This window comes from Lepus europaeus, chromosome 11 (assembly GCF_033115175.1).
Source record: "Lepus europaeus isolate LE1 chromosome 11, mLepTim1.pri, whole genome shotgun sequence".
NCBI lineage: Eukaryota > Metazoa > Chordata > Mammalia > Lagomorpha > Leporidae > Lepus > Lepus europaeus.
The window spans coordinates 116,026,013-116,043,604 of NC_084837.1; the positions used below are offsets into that span (position 1 = coordinate 116,026,013).

At 61.8% G+C, this 17,592-nt stretch overlaps 1 protein-coding gene across 3 annotated transcripts in view; it reads right to left on the minus strand.

The window, feature by feature from the left end:
- Positions 1-17,592, minus strand: part of THSD4 (thrombospondin type 1 domain containing 4) — a 409,353-nt gene that overhangs the window by 366,643 nt on the left and 25,118 nt on the right. For all 3 annotated transcript variants that reach the window (XM_062206542.1, XM_062206540.1, XM_062206539.1), the window contains exon 3: positions 7,480-7,549. In XM_062206542.1, coding sequence (XP_062062526.1) covers positions 7,480-7,549 — 70 coding nt within the window. The remainder of the gene's footprint in view (positions 1-7,479; positions 7,550-17,592) is intronic.

Sequence of the window (17,592 nt, forward strand, 5' to 3'; positions counted from 1 at the left end):
TTTCTCTAAGTCATGAAAACAGGTCGATAGCAATCCTACATCTTGCTCCAATCAGAAGAGATGGACTTTTATTTCTTCCCCTCCCCCCGCAAATTCTCTGCATTTCTTCCAGTTCCAGGAGGAGACCAAGCTCCAGAGACACACACGGCTAAGCCCTTCCCAGCTGTCCACACACCTAGCTCAACAGATGTTCTTGCACATCAGTTGTACTGGAACAGGGCCATACTCAGCCACCCATCTCGGCATTCAGGCCACAAAAGCAGAGTTACTGCGGCTGACAACCCCCGAAGTACTCACAGTGCCCCTTAGGAGAGAGGTGGCCGACCTGGGTTTTCATGAGCACTGCTGTGTTGGTGGCCTTGGAGGAAGGAACGGGTGCCGTCACCACTGGCACTGTGCTGCCACCTGGGTCTGCAGAACAGGTCCAGGACGGCAGCCAGGGGCTCACAAGCTCTGGTGAGGCATCCAGAGTGTGCACCTGCCCACTGCCCACTGCCCAAACGCCACCCGCCCCCTCCTCCTGGGCAAACAGCGGTGACACTGGCAGCCAACACACGTGTATCTGGGACTCTCAAATGCACATCCTGCAAGTCAAGGAATGGACACACATACACACACACACACATACATACACGTACATGCACACACACAGACACACATACACACAGACACACATAGAGACACACACATATACACATACACACACAGACACACACACAGAGACACACACATATATACACATACACACACATACACACAGACACACACATACACACGTACACATACACACACACATACATGAAACTCGACCTCTCTTTCTACCGCGAAGTTCTTAATACTGGTTTGATAAAAGGGGTAACATCTGGACGGGATACTCAGAGCAGCTCAGAACCCCCCTTCCCTCCACTTCTCAGAGCCTTAAGAAAGAGGAAGGTGGAACCCATCTGGGGATCGATCCCAGGCTGTGCGTTCGTATCCAGGTCAGCTGGAAAAATCAGAGAGAGCGAGAGAGAGCGAGCGAGAGCGAGCGAGCAAAGTAAAATGGTCGCCTGTGAATTAGCTTCAGTTACAATGTGACAACCACCAGGGCGGGGAGATGGCAGCAGCAGGCGGGAGGAGGAACTGGTATTGGGACCAACGGCCCTATCCCTCCAGATGTGAATGATGCTGCTTCACAACACAGACCCACGGCGGTGCCTGCTGTGTTACAATGCGGTGATACGATGACGCGACCAGGTGTAGAACTCCAAGCAAACCCAACAACATGATGCTCAGGCCTCAGCCAGGCTTTGCACTCCATCTGCGAGTCAATCAACAGGCATTTTGCTGTGCACCTGCCGCTCACAGGCCATGGAGCTGAGAGCATGGAGGGACCAGGAAGACCCCACACTCACAGAACAGACAGCTGAGCAGGGGATGCAGGCCAAGAGGCATGTACTGGCCTGGGCACAGCAGGAACACAAGAAACAGACCCATCACAGGAGAAGGCAGAGACCCTTCCCAGGAAGGACCCTGGGTGGGCAAAGCCACACACCTCTCTTCTCAGACGCCCCTCTCAGGCCCTGAACAACTCTGTCACACTGAGAAGCAAGCATCTGCCTTCCGCCTGGGAGCCTGAATGTCACACAGGGAGACACCAGGGGCTCCCAGGTAGCAGTCGGTGAGGTGGGGACTACTCAGTCGCATCCTGCATCTGTGTCTAAGGAAACACTGCTCAGGCACCTGCCCCACTGCAGGTCAGCATGAGGCTCAGGGCTGGACGGTTCCCTGCTGTGACCCACACAGCCCAAGGGGGACCATGGCTGGTGCTGTGCACCTGCCCTGCACAGGGGTGGACAGTCCCTGCTGTAACCTACATAGCCCAAGGGGAACCATGGCTGGAGCTGTGCACTTGCCCTACACAGGGGTGGACAGTCCCTGCTGTGACCCACACAGCCCAAGGGGGACCATGGCTGGAGCTGTGCACCTGCCCTGCACAGGGGTGGACAGTCCCTGCTGTGACCCACACAGCCCAAGGGGAACCATGGCTGGAGCTGTGCACTTGCCCTACACAGGGGTGGACAGTCCCTGCTGTGACCCACACAGCCCAAGGGGGACCATGGCTGGTGCTGTGCACCTGCCCTACACACAGCTGGATGGTCCCTGCTGTGACCCACACAGCCCAAGGGGGACCATGGCTGGAGCTGTGCACCTGCCCTGCACACAGGTGGACAGTCCCTGCTGTGACCCACACAGCCCAAGGGGGACCATGGCTGGAGCTGTGCACCTGCCCTGCACAGGGGTGGACAGTCCCTGCTGTGACCCACACAGCCCAAGGGGAACCATGGCTGGTGCTGTGCACCTGCCCTGCACAGGGGTGGACAGTCCCTGCTGTGACCCACACAGCCCAAGTGGGACCATGGCTCATGCTGTGCACTTGCCCTGCACAGGGGTGGACAGTCCCTGCTGTGACCCACACAGCCCAAGGGGGACCATGGCTGGAGCTGTGCACCTGCCCTACACAGGGGTGGACAGTCCCTGCTGTGACCCACACAGCCCAAGGGGGACCATGGCTGGTGCTGTGCACCTGCCCTACACAGGGGTGGACAGTCCCTGCTGTGACCCACACAGCCCAAGGGGAACCATGGCTGGTGCTGTGCACCTGCCCTGCACACGGGTGGACAGTCCCTGCTGTGACCCACACAGCCCAAGGGGGACCATGGCTGGTGCTGTGCACCTGCCCTGCACACGGGTGGACAGTCCCTGCTGTGACCCACACAGCCCAAGGGGGACCATGGCTGGAGCTGTGCACCTGCCCTGCACAGGGGTGGACAGTCCCTGCTGTGACCCACACAGCCCAAGGGGGACCATGGCTGGAGCTGTGCACCTGCCCTGCACAGGGGTGGACAGTCCCTGCTGTGACCCACACAGCCCAAGGGGGACCATGGCTGGTGCTGTGCACCTGCCCTACACACAGGTGGACAGTCCCTGCTGTGACCCACACAGCCCAAGGGGGACCATGGCTGGAGCTGTGCACCTGCCCTGCACACGGGTGGACAGTCCCTGCTGTGACCCACACAGCCCAAGGGGGACCATGGCTGGAGCTGTGCACCTGCCCTGCACAGGGGTGGACAGTCCCTGCTGTGACCCACACAGCCCAAGGGGGACCATGGCTGGAGCTGTGCACCTGCCCTACACAGGGGTGGACAGTCCCTCTGTGACCCACACAGCCCAAGGGGGACCATGGCTGGTGCTGTGCACCTGCCCTACACAGGGGTGGACAGTCCCTGCTGTGACCCACACAGCCCAAGGGGAACCATGGCTGGTGCTGTGCACCTGCCCTGCACACGGGTGGAGAGTCCCTGCTGTGACCCACACAGCCCAAGGGGGACCATGGCTGGTGCTGTGCACCTGCCCTGCACACGGGTGGACAGTCCCTGCTGTGACCCACACAGCCCAAGGGGGACCATGGCTGGAGCTGTGCACCTGCCCTGCACAGGGGTGGACAGTCCCTGCTGTGACCCACACAGCCCAAGGGGGACCATGGCTGGAGCTGTGCACCTGCCCTGCACAGGGGTGGACAGTCCCTGCTGTGACCCACACAGCCCAAGGGGGACCATGGCTGGTGCTGTGCACCTGCCCTACACACAGGTGGACAGTCCCTGCTGTGACCCACACAGCCCAAGGGGGACCATGGCTGGTGCTGTGCACCTGCCCTGCACAGGGGTGGAGAGTCCCTGCTGTGACCCACACAGCCCAAGGGGGACCATGGCTGGAGCTGTGCACCTGCCCTACACAGGGGTGGACAGTCCCTGCTGTGACCCACACAGCCCAAGGGGAACCATGGCTGGTGCTGTGCACTTGCCCTGCACAGGGGTGGACAGTCCCTGCTGTGACCCACACAGCCCAAGGGGGACCATGGCTGGAGCTGTGCACCTGCCCTGCACAGGGGTGGACAGTCCCTGCTGTGACCCACACAGCACAAGGGGGACCATGGCTGGAGCTGTGCACCTGCCCTGCACAGGGGTGGACAGTCCCTGCTGTGACCCACACAGCCCAAGGGGGACCATGGCTGGAGCTGTGCACCTGCCCTACACAGGGGTGGACAGTCCCTGCTGTGACCCACACAGCCCAAGGGGGACCATGGCTGGAGCTGTGCACCTGCCCTACACACAGGTGGACAGTCCCTGCTGTGACCCACACAGCCCAAGGGGGACCATGGCTGGAGCTGTGCACCTGCCCTGCACAGGGGTGGACAGTCCCTGCTGTGACCCACACAGCCCAAGGGGGACCATGGCTGGTGCTGTGCACCTGCCCTACACAGGGGTGGACAGTCCCTGCTGTGACCCACACAGCCCAAGGGGGACCATGGCTGGAGCTGTGCACTTGCCCTACACAGGGGTGGACAGTCCCTGCTGTGACCCACACAGCCCAAGGGGGACCATGGCTGGAGCTGTGCACCTGCCCTACACAGGGGTGGACAGTCCCTGCTGTGACCCACACAGCCCAAGGGGGACCATGGCTGGAGCTGTGCACCTGCCCTGCACACAGCTGGATGGTCCCTGCTGTGACCCACACAGCCCAAGGGGGACCATGGCTGGAGCTGTGCACCTGCCCTGCACACAGGTGGACAGTCCCTGCTGTGACCCACACAGCCCAAGGGGGACCATGGCTGGAGCTGTGCACCTGCCCTACACACAGCTGGATGGTCCTTGCTGTGACCCACACAGCCCAAGGGGGACCATGGCTGGAGCTGTGCACCTGCCCTGCACACAGGTGGACAGTCCCTGCTGTGACCCACACAGCCCAAGGGGGACCATGGCTGGAGCTGTGCACCTGCCCTGCACAGGGGTGGACAGTCCCTGCTGTGACCCACACAGCCCAAGGGGAACCATGGCTGGTGCTGTGCAACTGCCCTGCACAGGGGTGGACAGTCCCTGCTGTGACCCACACAGCCCAAGGGGGACCATGGCTCATGCTGTGCACTTGCCCTGCACAGGGGTGGACAGTCCCTGCTGTGACCCACACAGCCCAAGGGGGACCATGGCTGGAGCTGTGCACCTGCCCTACACAGGGGTGGACAGTCCCTGCTGTGACCCACACAGCCCAAGGGGGACCATGGCTGGTGCTGTGCACCTGCCCTACACAGGGTGGACAGTCCCTGCTGTGACCCACACAGCCCAAGGGGAACCATGGCTGGTGCTGTGCACCTGCCCTGCACACGGGTGGACAGTCCCTGCTGTGACCCACACAGCCCAAGGGGGACCATGGCTGGTGCTGTGCACCTGCCCTGCACACGGGTGGACAGTCCCTGCTGTGACCCACACAGCCCAAGGGGGACCATGGCTGGAGCTGTGCACCTGCCCTGCACAGGGGTGGACAGTCCCTGCTGTGACCCACACAGCCCAAGGGGGACCATGGCTGGAGCTGTGCACCTGCCCTGCACAGGGGTGGACAGTCCCTGCTGTGACCCACACAGCCCAAGGGGGACCATGGCTGGTGCTGTGCACCTGCCCTACACACAGGTGGACAGTCCCTGCTGTGACCCACACAGCCCAAGGGGGACCATGGCTGGTGCTGTGCACCTGCCCTGCACAGGGGTGGAGAGTCCCTGCTGTGACCCACACAGCCCAAGGGGGACCATGGCTGGAGCTGTGCACCTGCCCTACACAGGGGTGGACAGTCCCTGCTGTGACCCACACAGCCCAAGGGGAACCATGGCTGGTGCTGTGCACTTGCCCTGCACAGGGGTGGACAGTCCCTGCTGTGACCCACACAGCCCAAGAGGGACCATGGCTGGAGCTGTGCACCTGCCCTGCACAGGGGTGGACAGTCCCTGCTGTGACCCACACAGCCCAAGGGGGACCATGGCTGGAGCTGTGCACCTGCCCTGCACAGGGGTGGACAGTCCCTGCTGTGACCCACACAGCCCAAGGGGGACCATGGCTGGAGCTGTGCACCTGCCCTACACAGGGGTGGACAGTCCCTGCTGTGACCCACACAGCCCAAGGGGGACCATGGCTGGAGCTGTGCACCTGCCCTACACACAGGTGGACAGTCCCTGCTGTGACCCACACAGCCCAAGGGGGACCATGGCTGGAGCTGTGCACCTGCCCTGCACAGGGGTGGACAGTCCCTGCTGTGACCCACACAGCCCAAGGGGGACCATGGCTGGTGCTGTGCACCTGCCCTACACAGGGGTGGACAGTCCCTGCTGTGACCCACACAGCCCAATGGGGACCATGGCTGGAGCTGTGCACTTGCCCTACACAGGGGTGGACAGTCCCTGCTGTGACCCACACAGCCCAAGGGGGACCATGGCTGGAGCTGTGCACCTGCCCTGCACAGGGGTGGACAGTCCCTGCTGTGACCCACACAGCCCAAGGGGGACCATGGCTGGAGCTGTGCACCTGCCCTGCACAGGGGTGGACAGTCCCTGCTGTGACCCACACAGCCCAAGGGGGACCATGGCTGGAGCTGTGCACCTGCCCTGCACAGGGGTGGACAGTCCCTGCTGTGACCCACACAGCCCAAGGGGGACCATGGCTGGAGCTGTGCACTTGCTCTGCACAGGGGTGGACAGTCCCTGCTGTGACCCACACAGCCCAAGGGGGACCATGGCTGGAGCTGTGCACCTGCCCTGCACAGGGGTGGACAGTCCCTGCTGTGACCCACACAGCCCAAGGGGGACCATGGCTGGAGCTGTGCACCTGCCCTGCACAGGGGTGGACAGTCCCTGCTGTGACCCACACAGCCCAAGGGGGACCATGGCTGATGCTGTGCACCTGCCCTGCACAGGGGTGGACAGTCCCTGCTGTGACCCACACAGCCCAATGGGGACCATGGCTGATGCTGTGCCTCTGCCCTGCACAGGGGTCGGTGGTTCCCTGCTGTAACCCACCCACAGCTGAGGGGGACCATGGCTGCTGCGCACCCACCCCTCCCAATGCCCTTTGCATCTTTCTCCCCCACACCAGTGGCCCAGGAGTGTGGCCTGTGGGGACTGAGCCAAGGCCTCTCATCTTTTGTCTCCTGGTTGGATTCAGCCAAAGGGAGTTCCCAACAGGAGATGGGCGTGGGAGGAAGGACGGACCCACGTTCCCCCTCTCTGACCCCTCCCTGCCCCCCTCCCTGCCTGACTGCCACTGGCAGTGGCTGTCCTGCAATCACCAGCCTTAGTTCCCTATTAGGGGTTCTCTTCTCTCACCACCCCTCCCCTTGACCTTGACGGTACCCTTGGAGGGGGTCAAAGCTCCACACTGATGCCCCCTTGCACAGTGCCTTCTCTGAGTCCTGCACAGGCCTTTGTGGAGTTTGCTCCCAACCATGCCTCAGCTGCCGCTCTATGGGGACACAGGGCGGAACCTCACTATGGGCATGGCTTCATCTTTAAGTCCAAGGCCAAGGCGGGATGGGAAGGTACTGTGCAGGTGGTGCCCCTACGCCCCCTCCCCCAGAACTGGCGGTGGCTGCAGGAGCCGGCTCTGGGCGGCCGCTTACCTTTCTGTGGTCCATGGAGGACTGCGGACAGATGAGCGGGAGCCCGAGCAGCAGGAGGGAGCCCAGGACTCTGAGGAGGAAGCACACAGCAGGCGGGGCCGTGAGCATGTCGCCCAGCAGGAGGCATACTGCCGGGTCATGACCACGTGGAGAAGGCGTCCGAGCCAGCCCCTGGACGTGACGTGGTGGAGACCCCACAGGAGGCCGTCACGTGGAGGGCTGGTCACCCACAGGAGGCCGTCACGTGGAGGGCTGGTCACCCACAGGAGGCCGTCACGTGGAGGGCTGGTCACCCACAGGAGGCCGTCACGTGGAGGGCTGGTCACCCACAGGAGGCCATCACGTGGAGGGCTGGCCACGGGACAGACTCGGGTGCCATCTCCACACCTTTCCCCACAGGGCATCCAAGTCTGGACAATTTTTCTCTAGGAGCCCAGTCCCCCTCCCCGTGAGTGGGGACAGCGACAGATGCTAGAGAGTAGGTAGGGGACGACAGGGCAGGCCACCCCCTGTGCCTGACAAGAGTAAGTCCTGGGGTGACGGTCGCTGCCCCTCTGCCCTCCACGGTCCCCCATGGGAGGCACAGCTGTATGGAGCCCTGCTGGCCCCAGCCCTGACTAAGGTGTGGGTAGGAGCAGCGGGCCCAGGACAGCAGCGCGTGCTGGAGAGGACATGCGACCTTGGAATCCCAGCTCCACACAGAGCAGCCCTGGGTGACTTCGGCTCCCTGAGCTGCCACGCCCCAGGCTCCGGGAGGACCGCTCGGGTAAGTGGACGTTGCCTAAGACCCGGCCTCCGGTCATCAGCGCCCTGAGAGCCTCCTGCAAAGAGGCCCACCGCTCCTGACCTCTGCCCACAGCTAACCTCAGGAATGCGGGAGCCCACATCTGGTTTGGTGTATTTGAAAGGCAGAGAGAGAATTCCCTTCTGCTGGTTCACTCCCCAAATGCCTACCACAGCTGGCACTGAGCCAAGCCAGCAGGGAGCCCAGAGCCCAGCCCAGGTCTCCCACTCGGGTGGCGGCAGGGACCCAATTACTCGGGCGTCAGTGGTGCTTCCCAGGGTGTGCATTAGCAGGGCCGGGAAGCGAACCCAGGCACTCCGATGCAGGGCCGTGGTGTCCCGATCAGCATCTTCTAAAATGTTCATTTAGTTCTTTTTCAGTTTTATTTGGAAGACGGAGAGGAAGAGACAGAGACAGAGGCCGATGAAGAGACGCCTTCCATCTGCTGGTTCACTCCCCAAATGCCCGCAACAGCCAGGACGGGGCCAGGCTGGAGTCCAACCTGGGGCTGCCACCTGGGTTGTGGGAACCCAACTGCTTGAGCCTCCAGGGTGTGCATGCGCCAGAAGCCGGACTCAGAGGTGGGACTCAAACAGGATACTCCTCCATGGATCATGCAAGGCCCAGAAGGCGATGTGGCTGCTGTACCCCACACCTGCCCCTTAGCCGGCATCTTATCCTGCAAACAACACCCAGCCCTCAAACTTTTTGAGGCCTCTAGCATAACTGAAATCACCCCCACCCAGGGAGAACACAGGAGGGGTGATGAGGAGGAGAGCCCACAGACATCTGAGGCTTCCCCCTCCCATCTGAAAATCCCAGGACCCGCCCAACCCCATGTTGATGCTAATGAGCAGGTGCCCCAGCAGGCCTGGAGAGCCTGCACTTAATGAGACCTGGAGCCTAGGGACCCGCGTGGCCTGAGGTGGGAACGGCAGCACACACGTGGGCTGCCGCAGAGCTGGGGACCACAGCAGCCGTCACAGACCTAGGGGAGACCTGCAGCAGGTGCTCCAGCCCCGCACCTCCTCCCACCTGTCGCGCAGGGGCTGGGCCGGGGGAGAAGTTTGGAGAGGCAGGGGTGCCCGGCAGGACCCTACGGGAAGGACAGGGGGAGGTCCCGCACACCACGCAGGGGGCAGCATTGCCGGGGCTCGCCTGGGGGGCTTGCTGGCGTTTGGAGACCCAGCTGGCTGGGTGTCTGCTGGGGGCACTGAATGAGGTAGGTGGGCGGGAGCACCGGTATTTCTTGAGCTCCTTGTTCCCCAGGAACAAGGGCAGCACGCTGGCCTTGGGCTCTCCAGAAAGAACCACACCCAGGCAGGCTGCTCACCAGGGTGAGGCCACCCCCACGAGGCAGACGCATGGCGTGGCCTCTGCCCTGCTGTGCAGGAGCTGGGGGCAGGGGGGCCGCCAAGGGCCAGGCAGCTCAGGCACAGCCACGCGGGAGGCCCTCCGTGAAGGACCAGCAGGAGAGGAGAACCCGGACGCGGACGCCTGCCGGCCCAGGACAGCACCAGTAACCCTACGCCAACTCCCACAGTGACACGCTTTTGGAGGGCTTAGCTTAAAAATGACACCATTGGTCAAACAGGCACGGGGCCACAGAAGCTGCCCCAGACCCGACCCCCCACAACTGGGCAGAGCCTCGAGGACAGCAGGGTCTCCAGACAGTGCTGGGAGAGGAGGCTGCTTCCTCCGAGTGCCCTGGCCAGACCCAGTCGATCCTCTTCCTGGGGTGCCAGTGAAGGCCTGGACATCACTGGGTCGGGCCCTGGCCAAGGTAACCTCAGGCGGGACCCAAAATCCAACCACACTACAGCAGGTTGATTTCTAAGTCGGTAACTCCGCACGGCCCAGGAGTGATGCCATCCATACCCAAACAGGCCTTGGCGGGAAACGAGGTCCCCAGCCCCCCATCAGCATCACGGCTCCTTGGCTGCAGGGCCTCGGCCACTCACCGCCTGCCCCGGCCTCAGTGTCCTCATCTGTAAAAGGGGTGCAGAGGAGCCTGCCCCACGGCTGCAAGCCAGACGACATGCAGAGACCCAGGCAGGAGCTGGGGCCTGCAGCAGGAGGAGCCTGCAGCCCTGTGGGCACGGCCAACCTCTTCCAGGAAAGCCGAGCGCTGTGGTTTCGTTAGTCACACACCTGGCAGCCCGGGAGCATGCGTCCCCTCGGCCCCCAGGGCTCTGGGCCCCCCCACACACTGTGCTGCAGTGGGAAGCAGCGCTGCAGAACTGAGCACCCCAGGTGGCCTGGGCAGCAGGCCGGGGAGGCTACCGATCTCAGCACCTGCACGCCAGGCTGCCGGCTTCACTCTGTGGTCCTCAGGGCTCCGGTCTCCACCAGGCCCACCTGACCCTACCTGAACCATGTCCTCTCTTCAGCCCGCCTCTCCTCCTTCACAGCACCTACTTCCTCCACGCAGATCCCTCCCACGCATGTCATTGCCACACACACCACTGCCACATGTGTCCCTCCCATGCATGTTCCTCCCACATGGGTCTCTCCCACACACACCACTGCCACACACGTCCTTCACGTGTGTCCCTCCCACATATATCCCTGACATGTGTCCCTCCCACATGGGTCTCTCCCATATACACCACAGCCACATGTGTCCTTCATGTGTGTCCTTCCCACATGTGTCCCTGACATGTGTCCCTCCCACATGGGTCTCTCCCACACACACCACTGCCACACGTGTCCTTCATGTGTGTCCCTCCCACATATGTCCCTGACATGTGTCCCTCCCACATGGGTCTCTCCCATATACACCACAGCCACATGTGTCCTTCATGTGTGTCCTTCCCACATATGTCCCTGACATGTGTCCCTCCCACACACGTCACCGCCACTTGTATCCTTCCCACACACATCACTGCCACATGTGTCCCTCCCACACACATCACTGCCACATGGGTCCCTCACACGTGTCCCTCCCACACACATCACTGCCACATGGGTCCCTCACACGTGTCCCTCCCACACACATCACTGCCGCATGTGTCCCTCACACGTGTCCCTCCCACATACATAACCGCCACATGGGTCCCTCACATGTGTCCCTCCCATGCGGGTCCTTCCCTGCAGTGTCCCCCACCCACAGAACCTAAGTTTCAGGGTCAGGGAGCTTATCTGTCACCATTTATTCCCAGCAGAGGGCCCGCACCGGTCTGAGAGTGGGATTTGGTGAACTGAAGCACAGTGCTTCCGCAGCGTCGGATCTCCGAAACTCCAAGACAGCCAAAGAGTGCGAACAAGCAGCCAGAAATCTCCAAAGGCACTCCAGAAACCCTTCCGGCTCTTAATGGGCGATGTATAGCGTCAGAGTGACAACCCCAAAAACCATTCTCATGGGATTCACGTGAGGAGGGGGACACACCGTGTGATGGTGGCTCTTGTCACACAGCTGCCAGACACATGTAGTGCTGCACACCTGCCACACGTGACATGTATGGCCACACAGCTGCCAGACACATGTAGTGCTGCACACCTGCCACACGTGACATGTATGGCCACACAGCTGCCAGACACATGTAGTGCTGCACACCTGCTCACTCGTGACACGTATGGCCACACAGCTGCCAGACACATGTAGTGCTGCACACCTGCCACACGTGATACGTATGGTCACACAGCTGCCAGACATGTGTAGTGCTGCACACCTGCCACACATGACATGTATGGCCACACAGCTGCCAGACACATGTAGTGCTGTACACATGCCACATGTTACACGTATGGTCACACAGCTGCCAGACACATGTAGTGCTGCACACCTGCTCACACGTGACATGTATGGCCACACAGCTGCCAGACACATGTAGTGCTGCACACCTGCTCACTCGTGACATGTATGGCCACACAGCTGCCAGACACATGTAGTGCTGCACACCTGCTCACTCGTGACACGTATGGTCACACAGCTGCCAGACACATGTAGTGCTGCACACCTGCCACACGTGACATGTATGGCCACACAGCTGCCAGACACATGTAGTACTGCACACCTGCTCACACGTGACACATATGGCCACACAGCTGCCAGATACATATAGTGCTGTACACATGCCACATGTTACATGTATGGTCACACAGCTGCCAGACACATGTAGTGCTGCACACCTGCTCACACGTGAACTTACAGTCACATAGTTGCCAGACACATGTAGTGCTGCACACCTGCCACACGTTACACTTATGGTCACACAGCTGCCAGACACATGTAGTGCTGCACACCTGCCACACGTGACATGTATGGCCACACAGCTGCCAGACACATGTAGTGCTGCACACCTGCTCACACGTGACACATATGGCCACACAGCTGCCAGACACATATAGTGCTGTACACATGCCACATGTTACACGTATGGTCACACAGCTGCCAGACACATGTAGTGCTGCACACCTGCCACACGTGACACTTACAGTCACATAGTTGCCAGACACATGTAGTGCTGCACACCTGCTCATATGTTATACTTACAGTCACACAGCTGCCTCACACGCTACGTCTAGTGTCACACACCTACCATACACTCTTACATAGTCCTGCACAGCAGCCTCACACATGCCACACAGGTTACATCTAGTGCCACACACCTGCCACACATTACACGTATGGCCACACAGCTGCCTCACACGATGTTTAGCGCCACACCCCTGCCTCACACTTACATCGTGTCCTACACCTGCCACACAGGTCACCTCCAGTGTGGAAACGCTGCTTCTCTCCATCTGGCCCCAGGGAAGCTAAATTGCCCCGGGTGCCCAGGAGAACTCCTTCCAGGACGAACCCTTAGGCGTGACCTGTGCTCTGCTCCGCAGGGGCAGCAGTCAGCGACATGGACCGCGGGGCACTGAATACCTGCCAGGCTGAGCTCACCCCCCTGCATGCATCCTGCGTCAGGACACCCTGTCTGCTCGCGCACACACCTCGCTCCCTACAGCCACACCCGGAGCATCCCTGCCCAGCTCGAGGTCACTGCCTGGGGCCATGAGAGCACGCGCACAGAGCAAACTGTGGGGCCCAGGGACTGCCCTCTGCTGCCCACGCACCCCCCATGTCCCAGCCTCTGTGCAGCCTCCACTGCGAAGGCCACACCTTCACCGGGAGAGGCTCCGGGAGCAACCTGAGCACTGATAAGACCACAGCAAGCTTAGCCAGAGCCACAGTCTCAGGGCCGCAGTGAAATCCCCACCCGCGTGGCCTGCGGAGAGGAAATTCCTGCCGAGCCTGCATTTTGCCTATCCAGTGCAACACTCCTCCTTCCTCGGAGGGCCGCTAAGAAAAAGACAGCCTCACAAGAGGAATTCTGCCCTTCAAAACGAAGCTGATCACATAAACCTCGGGCTTTAAAACACACCATCTGTCCACTTCCCTGCTTCTGCAGACGGGATGCTGCACCTAAGTGCCTCCGTCAGGCCAAAGGCCCCAGCGAGAACACCACACGAGGAAGGCACCACATGGTACACGCAGAGAGGCTCGTGGTGCTTGGCCCCTAGCTAGGGGTGTTCTGAACCCAGTGGGCACCTGGCCCGTCTCTGGCCTGCTCCACCTAGGAGCCTGCGTCCTCGTAACCAGGTCTGCCTTGGCCTTGGCACTGACAGTGGAGTGCAACCTGGCCGAGACCACGCAGGCTCAGGGGAAGCCCTGCCTGGCCTGCATACATGTAAACGTACCTCTTGTAACCACACACCTGTTCTTGCTGCTTCCTCCCAGGACCTGTGTACATCATCCAGCAAGGCACTGGTCAGCCAATTCCCCTTCCGGGCAAAGGTACTTTCTAGGCCAAGTGTGCAATGGGCACAGCTTCCTCCACCCCCAGGGAGGGGAGCAGTGGGCATGGCAGCTCCATCCTCGGCTAGGGGAGCAGCGGGCACAGCCTGTTCCATCCCCCAGGAGGGGCACAGTGGACACGGTCTGTTCCATCCCCAGCTAGGACAGCAGTGGGCACGGCTCCTCCATCCCCAGCTGGGACAGCAGTGGGCACGGCTCCTCCATCCCCAGGGAGGGGCACAGTGGGCACGGCTCCTCCATCCCCAGCTAGGACAGCAGTGGGCACGGCCCCTCCATCCCCAGCTAGGACAGCAGTGGGCACAGCCCCTCCATCCCCAGCTGGGGGCGCAGTGGGCACAGCCTGTTCCATCCTCAGCTGGGGGCACGGTGGGCACGGCTCCTCCATCCTCAGCTGGGGGCGCGGTGGGCACGGCTGCTCCCTTCTCAGCTGGGGAGCAGAGGGCACGGCCCCTCCATCCTCAGCTAGGACAGCAGTGGGCACGGCCCCTCCATCCTCAGCTGGGGGCGCAGTGGGCACGACTCCTCCATCCCCAGCTGGGGGCGCAGTGGGCACGGCCCCTCCATCCCCAGCTAGGACAGCAGTGGGCACGGCCCCTCCATCCTCAGCTGGGGGCGCAGTGGGCACGGCCCCTCCATCCCCAGCTGGGACAGCAGTGGGCACGGCCCCTCCATCCTCAGCTGGGGGCGCGGTGGGCACGGCCCCTCCATCCTCAGCTGGGGGCGCGGTGGGCACGGCTCCTCCATCCCCAGCTGGGGGCACAGTGGGCACGGCTCCTCCATCCCCAGCTAGGACAGCAGTGGGCACAGCCCCTCCATCCCCAGCTAGGACAGCAGTGGGCACGGCCCCTCCATCCCCAGCTGGGGGCGCGGTGGGCACGGCCCCTCCATCCTCAGCTGGGGGCGCGGTGGGCACGGCTCCTCCATCCTCAGCTGGGACAGCAGTGGGCACGGCTCCTCCATCCCCAGCTGGGGGCACAGTGGGCACGGCTCCTCCATCCCCAGCTAGGACAGCAGTGGGCACGGCCCCTCCATTCCCAGCTAGGACAGCAGTGGGCACGGCCCCTCCATCCTCAGCTGGGGGCGCGGTGGGCACGGCCCCTCCATCCTCAGCTGGGGGCGCGGTGGGCACGGCCCCTCCATCCTCAGCTGGGGGCGCGGTGGGCACGGCTCCTCCATCCTCAGCTGGGGGCGCGGTGGGCACGGCCCCTCCATCCTCAGCTGGGGGCGCAGTGGGCACGGCTCCTCCATCCCCAGCTGGGACAGCAGTGGGCACGGCTCCTCCATCCCCAGCTGGGACAGCAGTGGGCACGGCCCCTCCATCCCCAGCTGGGACAGCAGTGGGCACGGCTCCTCCATCCTCAGCTAGGACAGCAGTGGGCACGGCTCCTCCATCCTCAGCTGGGGGCGCAGTGGGCACGGCCCCTCCATCCCCAGCTGGGGGCGCGGTGGGCACGGCCCCTCCATCCCCAGCTGGGGGCGCGGTGGGCACGGCCCCTCCATCCCCAGCTGGGGGCGCGGTGGGCACGGCTCCTCCATCCCCAGCTGGGGGCGCAGTGGGCACGGCTCCTCCATCCTCAGCTAGGACAGCAGTGGGCACGGCTCCTCCATCCCCAGCTGGGACAGCAGTGGGCACGGCTCCTCCATCCTCAGCTGGGGAGCAGTGGGCACAGCCTGTTCCATCCTCAGCTGGGGAGCAGTGGGCACAGCCTGTTCCATCCTCAGCTGGGGAGCAGTGGGCACGGCTCCTCCATCCCCAGCTAGGACAGCAGTGGGCACGGCTCCTCCATCCTCAGCTGGGGAGCAGTGGGCACAGCCTGTTCCATCCTCAGCTGGGGCGCAGTGGGCACAGCCTGTTCCATCCTCAGCTGGGGCGCGGTGGGCACGGCTCCTCCATCCTCAGCTGGGGAGCAGAGGGCACAGCCTGCCTGTACCATAGCAGTATTTCTCAGGCAGTCTCCCTGTGGAGACACAGAGGAGCCGGAAGAGCGAGATGGTCCCCTGGGGACAGTTCACACGGGAGTAGTGCTTCTCACCTCTGCAGAGGCACAGTGTACACAGCACCTGCGATCACACCTTAACTCCGCTGTGCCCAAATTGGGTGCTGAATGTTCCAGCAAGGAGTCAGTGACAGGGACAGAGAAAAAGCTGTGGGGCTGGCATTGTGGGAGAACAGGTAAAGCCACTGCCTGCAGTGCCAGCATCCCATATGGGTGCCGGTTCGAGTCCCGGCTGCTCCACTTCTGATCCAGCTCTCTGCTATGGCCTGAGAAAGCAGTTGGAGCTCTGCACACTCCCACTGCCCCTGACGACAACTCTTGCTGGCCTGCCCACACCTGTTGCTGTCGCTTAGGAAAAACACCCAACATTCTATTCACGCCCAAGCCCAAGAAATAGGGGCCTACAAGCAAGAGACCGTGTTGGACGTCGCTACAGAAGCAGAGCCGCACACCCACAGAAGGCTCACAGGAGGCAGCAGCCAAGGGGAAATCTAAAAACTGCTGCAGATTAAGGCATGGTCGAGACAACTGCAGGTGATGGTGGCACAAACAACTACCTAGAATGGCTGTGTCTGCAGCTCACTGCACTCGTGAACAGCCACGGGGAACCCCCAGACAGGGCCATGTGGGAGTGCTGCGTGGAGGAGACACGCGATCCGGCCATGTGCGGAGGAACTCCCTCCACCCCCGTGTCAAAACCTCGGTACGCGGATGCACGTGCATTTCAAGCTATGAATGAAGTGTTCGAGGTGTGTGTGCAGTGTGCATGTGAGGCCACGCCCTGGCCCACTCCGGCAATGAACTAAGCCACCCTGATTGGAAAGATGGAACTCAGAGCCGGTCACTTCTGCACAGACCACTGTGGAGGTATTCACTCCACGTCCCACACGTATCGACCAAGTATCAGCCGGGCAGTGGTGTGTGAGCCAGCCGCCCCGCCTGATGAGCACCAACAGGTGTCAGACCACGGGGTCCAGGCCTGGCCTCTTCCTCCTTCCCCACTTCCTGATCCCTGCACAGGGACGTGAACTGGGCCCTTCTGGGTCATCACAGGGTTCTTCTCCACAGAGCGATTCCCATCCGCTCCCTTCAGGCACCTGTGCACTTGGGGCGTTCTCGTTCTCTCTCTCTCTCTCCCTCTCTCTCCCCCTCTCTCTCTCTCCCTCCCCCCACTCTGCCTTTCAAATAAATAAAATAAGTCTTTAAAAAACAAAAGAATGGCAGAGCTGCAGACGTTAAAGTGATCACATTTGAGTGAGGTCTACCAAGGAAACGAAAAACGTTACTTTTTCTAAGACCGAAACCAGACACGTGACCCAGGGCCAGCCACCTGTCAAACCTATAAGAAGACCCAGAGCTCGCCTTCATAAGAGCTGTGAAATCAACATCTCTAACAATACATGTGTCCCCTCAAAAGCTCTCACTCTATAATTTGTAATGGTAGCAAGCGTGGCCTACCCTTTGGTCTAGCCTTGGCCTACTCCTTGGTCTACCCTGGCCTACACTTTGGTCTAGCCTTGGCC